This window comes from Phoenix dactylifera, unplaced genomic scaffold, assembly GCF_009389715.1.
Source record: "Phoenix dactylifera cultivar Barhee BC4 unplaced genomic scaffold, palm_55x_up_171113_PBpolish2nd_filt_p 000143F, whole genome shotgun sequence".
NCBI lineage: Eukaryota > Viridiplantae > Streptophyta > Magnoliopsida > Arecales > Arecaceae > Phoenix > Phoenix dactylifera.
Window position 1 is genome coordinate 174,922 of NW_024067698.1, and position 15,614 is coordinate 190,535.

At 42.9% G+C, this 15,614-nt stretch overlaps 1 protein-coding gene across 1 annotated transcript; it reads left to right on the forward strand.

Moving 5' to 3' along the window:
• Positions 1 to 2,049: 2,049 nt before the first annotated feature.
• On the forward strand, positions 2,050 to 14,837 carry LOC103696216 (tRNase Z TRZ2, chloroplastic-like). The gene is made up of 8 exons (XM_008777754.4): positions 2,050 to 2,590; positions 12,850 to 13,012; positions 13,094 to 13,164; positions 13,270 to 13,365; positions 13,467 to 13,580; positions 14,156 to 14,224; positions 14,439 to 14,513; positions 14,586 to 14,837. Exons 1-8 carry the CDS (start codon positions 2,177 to 2,179, stop codon positions 14,673 to 14,675), a joined length of 1,092 nt encoding a protein of 363 aa, XP_008775976.3. The 5' UTR covers positions 2,050 to 2,176; the 3' UTR covers positions 14,676 to 14,837.
• The last annotated feature ends 777 nt before the right edge of the window (positions 14,838 to 15,614 follow it).

Here is a 15,614-nt window from a genome sequence, read left to right on the forward strand (position 1 = left end):
GCAAATTGCGGGTCACCCCAAGATGTTTCTTCTGTGTTGTTACTGCTGTATGTGTAGTTTTTTATGCACCACTTCCGTCCCCACGGCATTGCTTTCTTGTTCTTCCTGTTCTTCTCGCCGTACTGCCATATACGTTTGGTTCTCTGCTTCATACGTCTTTAAGATCTTGGTGATCTCTTCCCTATTTCTGGCGCCCGATAGGCAATGGTGATGGGGCTTTGATCTTTAGAACTGTTTGATCGTAGTCAAGATAATGAGTCCAATGTCATAGCCCAGCTCATTTCGAAGGTCACTTGGAAATAGTTCATGTTACGGCTACATAATAATTTAGCTGATAGAAGTAATATTTAGGTGTACCATACAGTAGTTTTTGATGAAATTATCAAATGTGGAACCCATTTTTCATCTTATGGACTGAGGTAACAGAGATGCAACATGTCTGCAGGAGCGAGTGTTTGTTATGCACATTTGTTTGTTCATTATGCACATTTGATATGTTTCTGCAACATCCTCAAAACATAACAAAGTACAAATATTTATCTATGGCAAGTTGCAGATGAGGGGATTACTTTCTAGTAGCATCCCATTAAATGTGAGTGGCCACAAAATTATTATTTGATGTAGAAACTATTGTTAGTTTGTTACGCTTCATAATATCTTCTATTATTGTATAAAATTTATCGCATTTATTTTAGGCTAAAAAAAATACTCATCAGCATTTTGTATGGAATTGCCAATATCTTATTACATTTTGAGGTGCTGCCAATATCAATTCTACATTTTGTACTTGCTGCAGTATGGTCCACCCTCCTTTCAATCTAGATTCGGGCTTATTGGAAGTGCCTCGTTATTGGCTGATGTGAAGAAAACTTACTGGAAGCGCCTACTTGTCAGCTAACATGAAAGTAGTTATGTGATATAGATCTATCATCACCATCACCTATTATCGCTCTTATGAACAAACTCCATCCTCGAACCCTAACCCTAATGCCATCCCCTTCTCCTTCCACCTCTTTTGCAACCCCAACAACGATGACAAGGAGGAGAAGATCATCAACGAGGATAATAATAAGATCGAGGGCAATGATGACCACAAGCTCATCCTCAATAGCCACACAGCCCCCATCACCAATCCTCCCCCTTCCCCCATATTGTTCCCACCCCTGTCCCCTCCAACCCCCACCATCAACCCATTCCCCCACCCCCTCTTAGTTCAACACCTGCAACTATGACTCCCACACCTGCTACATCCCAGAGGGCCGCCTCGTGATGCTCGATGAGATCCACGGTGCTACCCTTGGCTCTCGTCCTCAAGTCATGGTGCTTTGCATGGAAGGACCCGCAACAAAGACACCACTTACCTCGCGGCTTGGAAGTGCATCTAGGACAAGCTCACCACTCACCTTGACACCACACTTGCTTACTCCTTGCACTTTTCCTCAAAAACACCCCCATCTACCATGTCTCCCATGTCAACCAAGGACATTGACCATCATGCATGCCAACTTGGACCTCCTTTGCCACCTTAGCCTCAAGGGGACCGTCAATGGCATCGATAAGTTTGGAACTTTTGGGGCCAAGTTTTACTGCATCTTAAATCATTCATGCACATGTAGGTTACCTCTTATCTTGTTTACACCTTCGTCTGCTCAGCTATAGGTATAGATTCTATCTTCCGTTAAAAAAATCTACACGGCATAACTATTTTCATGTTAGCTAACAAGTAGGCATCTGGCATCTCTAATGAGCTCTGATCCGAACTAGGAGGAGGATGGATCAAATTGCAACAATATGCAAAATATAGGGTTGATATTATACCAATTCGAAATGTAGAAATATAGTTGCAATTTATATATAAAATGCAGGTAGTATTTTTCTTAGACTTTATTTTATTTTACTATTTCTCCCATATTAATTACGTAAATGCATGCGAGCTAGCTTAGAAGATCAATGGATATTTCTTTATCTCTTAACCAAAGACACAGATTTTTTTTTTAAAAGATATAACGGCAGCAGGTGCGTGAAGTTACCGTTCGTTATCATCTTCGTAAAAGCTAAACCCTAATTCTAGCATTATCCATCCGCAAATCCTAAATTTCTTCGTCTCCTCGCCGCTATCTTCCTTATAATATCACCATTCAGGATGCCGTGCCCTCTGTAGACGAGGAGCTCCGGAATGCCGTTGTCCTTTAACCTTTCCTCCTCTACCACCCCCTTCACTCCTCTCCCCCTCTCCCACCTCTCCCAATTTGTTCCTCACCACTCCTTTCCTCACCGACCAGTCCGATTAACCGGCTTCGACGGCGTCTTCGTCGACCGATGCCGGGCGGTAGCCGCGAAGAGGTCGGGGTTTCTATCGGTGATAGACAGGGCCATGGAGGAGGAGGAGGAGTACCGGCGGGCGCGGGCGGAGGTCCGGCGGAAGGGCGTGGATGTGGAGGGATACCTCATCGAGGGGGTCTCCGTGGGCGGCCACGAGACGTGCGTGGTGGTTCCCAGCCTCAACGCCGCCTTTGACATCGGCCGGTGCCCGTCCAGGGCCGTCCATCAGGACTTCCTCTTCATCACCCATGCTCATCTCGATCACATCGTAAGCCTCCCTCTCCCCTTTTGTATGTGGATGGATATTTGTCTAATTGTAATATTGGTGTACCACAATTAGAAAAGAGATGGAATTTGTAGTTCAATTTGGTCTACCTTTTGAATTTGGTACCCTAGTAGAATTTCGAAACTGAATTCGCTAACTTATGAGAAGACTCGTGGTGTCAATCATCAAGGAGGAAAATATATAAAATTGAGAGAGAGAGAATGAACACTCGCAGAATCTGAGGTAAATTTTACCAAAATACTGACTCTTTTGTCTGCAAGTATGGTCCTGGAACCCAATATTCTTTTGATTCAAGGGGGACAATGCATTATTGGAGCATAGCTTCCATGTTAAATGAATAATAAGTTATGTGATGAAGAGCATATCATCCACATGTTCGAAAATGGGAGATGGAAGATCAAAATGATAAAGCATAATGAGCCATAGTTTTCTTGTTAAGAAAAGTGATTGAGAAAAGTGCTTAGGTAATTGGTTCTTTTTCTCCAGCTTAGGAAGAAAGCAGACTTTATAAACAATACACATTGTCTCGACCGCATGACTCTGTATAACAAGTTAGGATGAACAATTTGACCTAGTTCAGAACCATTGGATTCTGTGAGTCGGGATCTCTGTGGTGTGTGTTTTGGACAACAAAGGGCTATATAGCCTTGGATAGCCACCAAATCATCCATCTCAAAGACAAACGGCTACCATGACGCACTGTGTCTGGCACCCAACACACCCCTCTATATTCCCGAGAATCACGACAGCTATCCATTTCCGAGACAGATGATGTAGAAGCTCTCTAGGGATATAAGCCCTTTGCAGTGCAAAAGCGCAGGATCCGAACTCCAGATTCCGCACCGTTCTTTCTTTTGCACACTTTGTGATCAAATACCCTATTAAGCTATAAAAGGACTTTTACATATAATTTTTCATCTTCAAACCATTCTCTTCATCTTCTGATAATCTGATCTGACCAGTGAAAGCATCAATTAAATTGACCATGTCAATATTTTATGGTTCTTGCGAAGGATAATGCTGTTCATGGTTTATCACTCTTATTTATGCACCCCAATCTTATCATTGATGTCATTGGTAATAACAAAAATAAATAACTAAAGGAAACAATTGGCATTTTAATTAGTTGGAAACAAGTACATCATCCAATCCTTTGACTACATAGTCATAATTTTGCATTATTTTCTAACAGGGATTAGCATTTTTAATAAAACAATTCACAATGGCAAAAATGGACCCTTTGTCATGCTCAAGGTAGTTTCTCACTTCTCCATTTCATTTTACTTGGTCTATATGGTGCAATTCTGGTGCGGACACGAGTACTGGACTGATTATTTTGCGGGATCATGGTTGTCGCAGGAAGACGGTCCAGCCACTTTCGTTGTGGCTGGATTGATTGATGTTATTTTTTATTATTTATTTTATGTGGGTAGGATTAATTTGCATATTGTCTTTTGAGGACCTCTTTCGAATTGTTTTCTTCGTTAGGACTTATTTGTTATTTGGTGGCCCTATATATATATAGGGCATGCATTTGTTTATTTTTAAGGAATGAATGCAAGAAAATTAGCCTTCTTCTTCTTCCTCCCCCTCTCCTCTTTTCTTCTTCTTCCCCTCTTCTTCTATTCTTTCACGCTGCCTTCCATCCCTTACATCCGTCCTGCATCAGCTTTGGTATCAGAGCAGGGCTGACTTTGCCTCTGTTGCTAAAGTCGAGGGATCCAGTTTATGGACGGACCCCCGCCGATTCCTTTTCGGCCTTTTCCTCATCTGTATTTTGCTAGAGCATTTGCACCGCAAACGCCGGAACGCACGGAGGATCGTCGCACGGCACGCACTCCGAAGAAGAAGGGTCGTTCCCTTTCTTCTTTGTTCTCTTCCCTATTCATCGCCTCACCCACCGTGAAGAGAAAAGGGGCAAAGCCCTCCCGTCGGTCGATTTCTACCTGGCGTCAGTCCACCGGTCTCCTTCGCAAGACGTCGTCGCCGCCTTCGTTTCCCACCGCCGCTGCCTCCGCCGCTGTCTCCCTACCCTTCCCTTCGCTCTCTCTCGGATCTCACGCAGAGAAGGAAGACTCCGTCGCCGGATACCCCCAAAGCAGCCCGGGAGGCAAATAAGCCGGCCTCCTCGTCATTTTCTCCTCCAACCGTCACTGTGCAAGCATCAACCACCGCAGCCGTTTCGCCGCGCCGCCGATTCGCCTTCGGTCGCTGCCGATTCGCCATCGGTCGTCGCCGTGCCTCCCTGGAAGCTTCGGCCGCATCTTGTTACCACCATCCGTGGCCGGATCCAGGAGAAAGACGCCGCCGCCCCACTCGACGCCGCCCCGCTCCACCGGCGCAACGCCTCCCCGCAACCACCGCCGCGAAATCAGGCGTGAACCGTCGGATTCGTCGAAGGGAGAAGATGATCTACAGTGCGGGTAAGGTCTACACCCGTTAGCCCGTTAACCCATCATCCATTAACCCGAATCATTTTAAAAAAAAAAAAAATTGCGGATCGGACTGTCTTAGTGGGTTGGGTCTGTTAACCCGATAACCCGACTTGAGTCATTTAACCAAAAAAAAAAAAAAAAAATTGAGTTGACGCACGTGACGCGTAAGTCACGCACGTGCGGGAGGCTTCCTCCTTCCTTCTTTAATTTCCCGACTTTCTCTTCTGGTTTTTTGTTTTTTTTCTTCCGACCACTGCTTTCCGTCAACCCCTCGCCGCCTCTTCTCCACCGTCAACACCTCCGCCCACCGTCACCGCCGCCGCCGCCAATTCTTCCGCACCACCACGTCTCCCGTTTCTTCCCTCTGCCGCAGTTGTGTTACTCCGCCGGACATTCACCGGCCCGCCCGTATCCACCACCACTTACTACACCCTCCCACCACCGCCAATCCCTGCCTTCCACTGCTGTCAGCGCCCCCGCTCGTTCCCCACCGCCGCTGCCACGCCTGCTGCTGCACCACTGCGCTGCGCGCCGCCCCTGCACTTCCTTGCCGCCGCTCGCCGCTGCTAAGTCGCCGCCGCGCCGCCGCGCCACCGCTTGAACTTGCCGCCGCCGGTCACCGCGCCATCACTGTCATCTTTGGTGGTCCCTATCACGAACCGTCCCGACCGCAACCGCCATCAGCTTCTCCGACCACCTTCAGGGAAGCCGTCATAGAGTTTCTGTCCTGCATCTCCGTAGACTATGTCCTGCTCATCTTCCGCACGCACGAGTCTCTCTCCAGACCAAGTCAGCTCTGTTTTTCCATTTCCTGCAGATTCAATTTGCTCAATTAATTTGGCATTAATTTTCTTAATTTGTGCGTGGTAATGCGTTCCACAAATCCAAAATACACGCGATCACACACGTTCACAAGACAAACAGAAACCCTAATAGTAGAACTTTTTAATATTAACTGTGGAGCTAGATCAACTCGGGGAGACATACGTGGCTCCGTAACACCTTGCATAGTCCGAAAACTTAGTACTACTTGACTGCACTACTTGTTGGCCTGCGCTTCATAGTAATTTACAGTTTGCAGTATTTATTTACTAGGGAATAGTTTTAGCTTATATTGGGCATAAACTTTGCATTTCGAATTTCTCTCATGCATTAGGTCTACTTAGGAACCTTTATAATTGGTAGGAACATACATACTGCATTCATTTTATGCATCTACGTAGTGGTCGTGTCGCATCTTATTCTGAGTCTCACCTAGACATGGATTCCAAAATCGAAGCTCTCTTAAAAGCCATCCACGACACTAATGCTCAAGTCCAAAATACCAATGCCCAAGTCCAAGCAAACAATGCCCAAATTCATGACCTAACCACAATGTCCATCCAGGTTAATGCCCGACTCGATTCAATTGAGGCTTCGCTTCAAAGGGTTATTGAATCCCAAAAAGATAGTACTCCCCATTTACCGGGTCTTGATGAGGACGACACCCTAGAACAAATCCTAGAACAACAAGGCTCGGTTCGGCAGGACAACTTTGATAATAGGTCTGTTCCAGGTCACCATTATGCCTTCCCTCGTCCTAGAGGACCTGGTCCCATTCCTCATGTTGATAGAGGTCACCGACATACCGTAGAACCTAGAGAACCTCGTGACCCTGATGTAGATGTAATGCGAGGCATTAGGATTGAAGCCCCCCCTTTTGATGGTCGTCTTGATCCGAAGGTCTTCTCCGATTGGCTACACGAAATGGATCACTTCTTTGAGTGGTACAATCTGTCGGAGGGAAAAAAGGTCCGATTCGCTAGAATGAAACTCCTTGGTCGAGCTAAGTTGTTTTGGCAAAACACCGAACAACTGTTAGCCAGGAGACATCAACCTGCTATTACAGATTGGGTAGAAATGAAAGAAAAATTAAAAAAAAAATACCTTCCATTAAGTTATCAAGCTGACCTCCTAGATCGATGGAACAATTTAAGACAAGGTAGCCGCACAGCTATTGATTACATCGCCCAATTTGACGAATTTATGATACGAAGTAATGTAGCTGAAGATGAACGTATGATCTTGAGCCGGTTTCGACGAGGCCTAAAGGATGAGCTTAGGAAAGAACTTGTCCTTCGTGAAGTGGCCACCTTAGACCAAGCCTATACATTTGTGCAAAACTATGAACAATTCTCCAAATCTATGTTTGCTAGGCGCCCTGACACCAGGCGGGTTCCCACTAGTGCCCAACCATCTGGACCCAGACCCCCAGTCGGTTCTGTCCCACCTAAACCCTTTTCTTCTCCACCTATCCAAAACCGAGATATTAAAGGCAAAGGAATTTTAGGAACCTCCAAAAACAAGCTCAAGAATTCAGTGCTTTAAATGCCAAGGGTTTGGTCATGTTGCCTCCCAATGTGCAAATCCGACCCTTGTTATTGATGCACATGAACAGAAGGATGACATAGATAATTTGGAGGAACAAATTTATGAGCCTAATTTAGATGATATTCAGGACGTCGAAGACGAAACTGAGGAAGAATCACACATTTTAGGCTGTTTCCGACCTGCTCCCCAGATAATTGCCCATGAACCTGACCAATCCACTATGAATGTAGTAAGGTGTGCAATTATCCAGCCTAAGGAGACTGATGACTGGAGACGAACCTCAATTTTCTACACTTACATTAAATGCGGAGAAAAAGATTGTAAAGTTATCATTGATAGCGGGAGCTGCATTAATGCGATATCTTCCAGCATTGTCGCCCGCTTGGGTCTGACTCCTGTGTCCCAACCTCAACCTTATAAGGTCTCCTGGATCGACACGTCGTCCATTCACATTGAGGAACGGTGTCTTGTACCTATTCAAATCCTTTCTTATAAAGACACTGTCTGGTGTGACGTACTCCCAATGGACGTAGGTCATCTGATATTAGGTAGGCCTTGGTTGTTCGATCTCGATGTCACCATCTACCGTCGAACTAACTCTTGCTCTTTTGTATTCCAGGGTAAAAAGATTAAGCTTAATCCTTTACGGCCCAAAACGCTAGATAAGAGTACGAACAAGAGTAAATCAAAGGGGAAGGAACTGCATATCCTTAATCCCATGGAATTTGAGAGGAACGTCTTTAAGGACTCTTCGGTGTTTGCCCTGCTAGTTAAAGAACTTCAGCCACATCTTAAAAGCACATTATCGGCTGAATCCTTCGCTATCCTCGAGGAGTTCAAAGAAGTTTTTCCTGAGGACCTCCCGGATCATTTACCCCCTTTGCGTGATATTCAGCACGCCATTGATCTAGTCCCGGGCGGCTGGGAGCTACCCTTCCTAACTTGCCCCATTATCGGATGAACCCTTCTGATCATGCAGAGCTCCTAAAGCAAATTAGCGAGCTTCTACAAAAGGAATTTATTCGGGAGAGTCTAAGTCCTTGTGCCGTACCTGCCCTTCTTACTCAAAAAAGGATGGGACTTGGAGAATGTGTGTAGACAGTCGGGCTATTAATAGAATCACGGTCAAGTACCGTTTTCCTATTCCCCGGCTCGACGATATGTTGGATATGATGGCAGGTGCCACGATTTTCTCCAAGATTGACTTAAAAAGTGGCTACCATCAAATCCGGATTCGTCCAGGAGATGAATGGAAGACAGCCTTTAAGATAAAAGATGGCCTCTATGAATGGCTGGTAATGCCTTTTGGCCTCTCAAACGCTCCGAGTACATTTATGCGAGTGATGACTCAAGTACTCCGGCCTTTCATGGGCAAATTTTTAGTCGTGTACTTTGACGATATCCTTATTTATAGTCAAACTAAGGAGCAACATTTAGGCCATTTAAGGCAAGTTTGTACGACTTTACGCAACGAGAGCCTCTATGCTAACCTTAAGAAGTGTTCATTTTTCACTACTCACGTAAACTTCTTAGGGTATATAGTCTCCTCTGAGGGTTTATCTGCTGACCCTGCGAAAATCACCGCAATTGTTGAATGGCCTGAACCTAAGAATATTACTGACATCCGTAGTTTTCAAGGCCTGGCCACATTTTACCGTCGTTTCATAAAGGGCTTCAGTACACTTATGTCACCTATCACAGATTGCCTTAAACGAGGTGATTTTCAGTGGACACGCGCATCTGCTAAAGCATTTAGTGACATTAAGAAAAGAATGACGGAAGCGCCAGTTATGCGACTCCCTGATTTTAGCAAAGTTTTTGAGGTGGAATGTGATACATCTGGCTTAGGAATAGGCGGTGTGCTTAGTCAAGAACGTCATCCTATAGCCTATTTTAGTGAAAAGCTGAATGAGGCTAGACAAAGATATTCCACCTATGACAAAGAATTTTATGCCATAGTCCAGGCCCTACGGTATTGGCGACATTATCTCCTTCCTAATGAATTTGTTCTCTATTCTGACCATGAAGCACTTCGTTTTCTTAATTCCCAGAAAAAACTTAATCATCGACATGCCAAGTGGGTTCAGTTCCTCCAGGATTACACTTTTGTCCTCAAGCATATGTCAGGTGCTGCGAACAAAGCTGCTGATGCGTTAAGTCGTCGAGTAACTCTGTTGTCCGCCATGTCTGTTTCCATCACCGGTTTTGACAGACTTAAGCTCGATTACTTGTCTTGCCCAGATTTTGGCCAACTCTATAATGCCCTTGCTGATGGACAATAACCTTTGATTGATGGTGTTTATCTTCAAGACGGGTACTTGTTCAAAGCTTCCAAGCTCTGCATTCCGCGCACTTCCGTGCGCGATTTCTTGATATGTGAAGTACATGCCGGCGGTCTCGCTGGACATTTTGGCCGTGATAAGACCATAGAAGAAGTTGAACGTCAATTTTTTTGGCCAAGTTTGAAATGGGATGTTGCTAAAATTGTGGGACAATGTCGCACGTGTCAACTATCTAAGCACAAAAAACAAAATACTGGCCTCTACACTCCGTTACCTGTCCCAGATCGCCCTTGGCTTGACCTTAGTATCGACTTCGTGCTCGGCCTTCCTCGCACATTTCGGAAACATGATTCCATTTTTGTGGTTGTGGATCGTTTTTCTAAAATGGCCCACTTCCTCCCTTGTTCCAAAACTTCTGATGCCTCTCGAGTAGCCAAGATATTTTTTGATGAGATTGTTAAGTTATACGGTTTACCAAAAACCATTGTCTCCGATAGGGATGTCCGCTTCATGAGCTATTTTTGGAAAACCTTGTGGCATCTGGTTGGCACCAAACTTAAATTTTCTACTGCTTATCATCCTCAAACCGATGGCCAAACCGAAGTCGTCAACCGAAGTCTAGGTAACCTTCTGCGAAGTCTAGTAGGGGATCACAATCGTAACTGGGATTCTATTCTGCCTGTTGCCCAATTTGCATATAATTCGTCGGTCAATAGATCTATCGGGATGAGTCCATTTGAAGTGGTCCATGGTTATAAAGCTCGCAAACCTGTATATCTCCTACCTATGTCCCCCCATATTCGCATTTCTGAGTCTGCACATGCATTTGCACAACACATTCATAATCTGCATCAGGAAATTAGCAAGCGCATTCATATGAGTAATGCTCAATATAAGCTACAGGCTGATTCTCATAAGCGAGATAAAAAATTTCAAACTGGGGATTATGTTATGATACGTATTCGGCCTGAGCGGTTTCCATCTGGAACCGTCAAGAAACTGCAGGCTCGTAGTGCTGGGCCCTTTCGGGTATTGCAACGAGTGGGTACTAATGCTTACGTTCTTGATCTTCCCTCTGATTTTGGTATTAGCTCCACTTTTAATATTGAGGATTTGGTTGCTTACAAGGGCCCCCTTTCTATTCCTACTGATCCTTTCGCTCAGCCATCACTTGAGCTTGATGATACTCCTATTCTTGATTCCATACCATCTCCGACCAATCTAGCTTTACCACCAGCACAAAAAGAACATATTGATGCCATTTTAGATGAGCAGACTGTTTCTACCAGTGATGGGGGTGTTCAACGTTTCCTGGTTCGTTGGCGAGGACGCCCGGAGTCTGATACTACATGGATTACACGTGCGGAGTTACAGCGCATTGACCCAGATCTTTTGGAGTACTACCAGAGTCATTCGTCGGGGTCGACTTCTTCTTACCCGGGGGGAGTTGGTGCGGACACGAGTACTGGACTGATTATTTTGCGGGATCATGGTTGTCGCAGGAAGACGGTCCAGCCACTTTCGTTGTGGCTGGATTGATTGATGTTATTTTTTATTATTTATTTTATGTGGGTAGGATTAATTTGCATATTGTCTTTTGAGGACCTCTTTCGAATTGTTTTCTTCGTTGGGACTTATTTGTTATTTGGTGGCCCTATATATATATAGGGCATGCATTTGTTTATTTTTAAGGAATGAATGCAAGAAAATTAGGCTTCTTCTTCTTCCTCCCCCTCTCCTCTTTTCTTCTTCTTCCCCTCTTCTTCTATTCTTTCACGCTGCCTTCCATCCCTTACATCCGTCCTGTATCAAATTCCTTGCTACCCATTTCTTGGAGACATGTAGCCTATGGTGCAATTATTCTCATGCCATATTTTAAGAATGCTAATGGGAGAAAAGAATAATGATTCTTTGGGGAAAAAATCAAAAAAAGGTGATGCTTAGTAGAACATCATACTTAACAAATTCCTTTGACCTTGTATTAGTTTGCTTACAATGTTTTTATATCCATTTCCTTAATTTCATCTAAATCTCTCTTTCTCTCAGCATCTTTACATACCCTTCAACCTTGTACCTAAGTACCTCCCTAACTGAGTCATTGTGAGCCTGTCAAGTGGTTTTGACATGCTTTGTAGAATCATAATTCATATTTTGTAATGAACCTACATTTGTGCTCTTCCTTTTGGTGTTTTGTTCACGATTATGACAAAATATTAGCCTTGTGATTTTCTCCAAGGCTCTGCTTCAAGTCAACAATAAGCTTTGATGGATTTATCTCCCTAATTTGTCAAATTTTCTAATAAGTTGAGATACTTCTTATGACACTTCGTTACCATTTTTTCACATTTATTGCAATTATCAACTCTAATATCCTCCTTGTTGATATTGTTAGTCTGCTGCTCCAAGTTGCCACTCTATACCTCACCGTGGTTTGCTTGGTAATTGTCTTGAAGCTTGAGGCTTCCTCAAGAGGTTAAAGCTTGCTTACTATTGACTGTTATCAGGTCATCTTCATTTACATCTATTGTTTTTATTTTTACTGACAATGCATCATGCAGCTCTGTTGGTGGTTGCCGTATACTTCTAAACTTATCATTACCAATATCCCACCTCTATAACATATACTGGCTATCGGTCTTGCTGTACCTTGAATCAGTGGTTGTGCATTTCCAAGCATAATCCCAACCATCTTTCTAAGTCAGCGGCACCTTGGCCACCTCTCATATAGCAATACTCTTTCTTTGTTGCTGTACCACCTTTCTTGCACTTTTCCTTCTCCATCAGCATATCATTTATCTAAATTATGATTTTGGGGTGTCAGTGGTGGTATGTTCCTCTTTTTTGTTGGTAGCATTTTGTTATGATATCTACATGCAGGAAGCACCTTAATTAAATATAATACCTTATAAAAACCTTCTATCTGAGGACTGCTGGCTTGCAGAAAGGCAAGTAACTGCACCTCCACAACAGAAATAGAGAACTCAATAACTGAATATCTGATGGTGCATGCAGATTGGAAGGGACCATGAACAAATTTCAACAGTTTTGGATGCTGATGGGTCGAAAAAATATTGTTGACTTTCTTTTATCCTTTCAAGTTGTTTAGTGACCGAATCAACAGTCTTATTTTATTTTTTTTCGGCCCTGATTCCAGGGAGGTCTTCCAATGTATTTAGCAACTCGCGGCCTATACAGTTTAAGACCTCCAACAGTATTTGTGCCACCATGCATTAAAGGGGATGTGGAGAAGCTACTTGAAATTCATCGGACCATGAGTCAAACTGAACTTAAACTTGATCTAGTTGCTCTGGATGTGGGTATGCAAACTGTTTTAAATTCTACTAGCTCATCCTTATGTGTACGCTAGTTTTGTACTGCATTTGATATCATACTTTCAGGAGAGACCTATGAAATACGTAATGACCTTGTTGTCAGACCATTCAGAACTCAGCATGTTATACCCAGCCAGGTATGCTTTATTAAATCCACTAAAGGCTACCTGTTTTGTCTAGAAAACACATTATGTTTCTTTATTTCATCATTTTTTGTTCATAAGTTTCTTAGTATAATGCAGGGATATGTCATTTATTCCATGAGAAAGAAACTGAGAAAACAGTATGCCCATTTAAAAGGCACTCAAATCAAGAAGCTGAAGCTCTCCGGTGTTGAGGTTTTATAATTGTGCCTGACTTCTAGAAGAATTGATATCTAGTAGTTTATTTTCAGAACTCATCTTTTTTCCAAAGATTCATTGCAATCTTCGTTTGGTAGATTACAGACACCATATTATCTCCAGAGATTGCCTTTTCGGGAGATACGATGTCTGATTTCATTATTGAGCCTCGAAATGCAGATGCCCTGAGAGCAAAAATTCTTATCACTGAGGTATCCTTGCTCCCCCCTTGGTGTAGTCTTATTGTTCGAACAAAGGAAAAGTGTGTTGCATGCGTCCTTGAAACAATCGTGTGATTTCCCTCTTATGTGTAATGGGAGCTATCTTAGGGGAGGGTAATATCCAACAAAAACTACTGCATTTCACAATGAGGAATGCTAGTAGCCTGAAAATTTTCAAGCAAGCTTGAGCTATGATATGCTACGACGTACAATCCTGGCATGGCCTTATCAGACATTAACATCTTCATACACTACTAGCACTTTCATTGATGCTGCACGCTTACTCTCTTGTAAAGTTCCAGATTCTTGAAGATATTATATAGTATGAAAGAAGTATATAATGTAGGACTGCTGGTGGTCAAGCCTAAGTGCCTTGCCCATCTTGGATATTGCGTTCCACTGCTTTTCTAGAGTTGTGGGGGATGAGAAGTTCTATTAAAAGCTAAGGGTTTGTGATTTGGGCCAAATGGAAGGAGTTGAAGAAAGACATTTTCAGTATATTTTAACTGACCTATAATTTGAAATTTGAAATCTGTACCTCATTGAAAAGTGATTATCTTTTACAGGCAACTTACCTAGATGAAGAAAATGACATCGAACACGCGCGAGAACGTGGTCATATGCATTTGTTTGAGGTAACTAGTTGTCACCCTCTTCTTTTTTTCTTGTGTAAAATTATCAACTATAGAGGCTGATGCCAAAGAGAACCCAAGCACACCATTGTTAGTCTCATCTCTGCAATTCTATATTGGAGTTTTATGAGCACTGCACCTTTTCTCTTCAAGGCTGATAAACATCATTAATGATTTGTTTTTGCATGTTCTGAAAAAAACGGTGCACATTTTGTAGATTTTAGAGCATGCCCAGTGCTTTCGCAACAAGGCTGTCGTGCTTACCCACTTTTCATCCAGATACAGTATTGAGGTGAAATATTGTATCCTAATCCGTTTATCACCATGTTACACCTTAAGTAACTGACTATCTAAATCTTTGCAGGATATCCGCCAAGCCATATCAAAGCTGCAACCGAAGCTCTCTGCAAAGGTTCTTGCTCTCACAGAAGGCTTCAGATCAAATTATTCATAGTATGTAACTTTGTATGTGCCCACCATCTTTCTATTTATTGTAATTTTCTGTGACACATTTAAATTTAAAATTCAATCACAAATTCACTTCTCTAGGCTTGTTGCTATCTCACGAAAAAGTTTTTTTATTTTTAGAAAGCTGTTCTAATGAAAAAGTTATGCACATTAGATGACAATGGTTGTCTAAAAGAGTCTTTACTTGTTCTTGCATCAGTTGCAGCCAAATAGCCAGCCATTATTAGGGGTGCACACAGTCTATAGGCTGTCCTGGCCTCGTAGCAGGTCCCTGAGCCTTTGGTGCTGTTATAGGACTCATGAATGGTTGGTCTCTCTCCCACACACCGGCCGAGTTTTCCCCATGACCGTTCTCTTTTCTCAATCGTTTACCTCTTTCAGAAATTCTTTTATCAAATATTTTTTCATTCCAATTTAGCCTCTCCTATCCTTCGATGTCAGCAATTCGGTGAAAGAAAAAATGTTTTAGGCCACGGTTCACGCCACAGCCACAGAAGGTGGCGCATAGATTCTGGGTTAGTTTCACGCCGAAATAGTTCAGCCAAATAAAATTGGAGTTGGAATCTGGGTGGGTTAAACTGTTAAAAGGGGCAAGAACGGATCTTAATAGAACAAGATATTTAAAGCTCTCAAAGCGACGAAGAATAGAGAGACTCAACAAAATAGAGAGAGGAAAAAAAATATGGTTTAGTCACAAGTCTGCATCCACGAGTAAAAATGAAGAAAACATTTCACCATAATAAAAAAGGATGGATTATAAGAATAATACCATTTTGTAATAAAACTTTAATCTCGGTACATCTTGTCTCTTATACTTTTCTAACTAGATAAGAAAAGATGTACATACTTGTTACGCAAAGTTTCCAATTAATTTTTTTCTCTAAATTTATCCAATTGAATTATGATCACATGAGTTCACCAATTG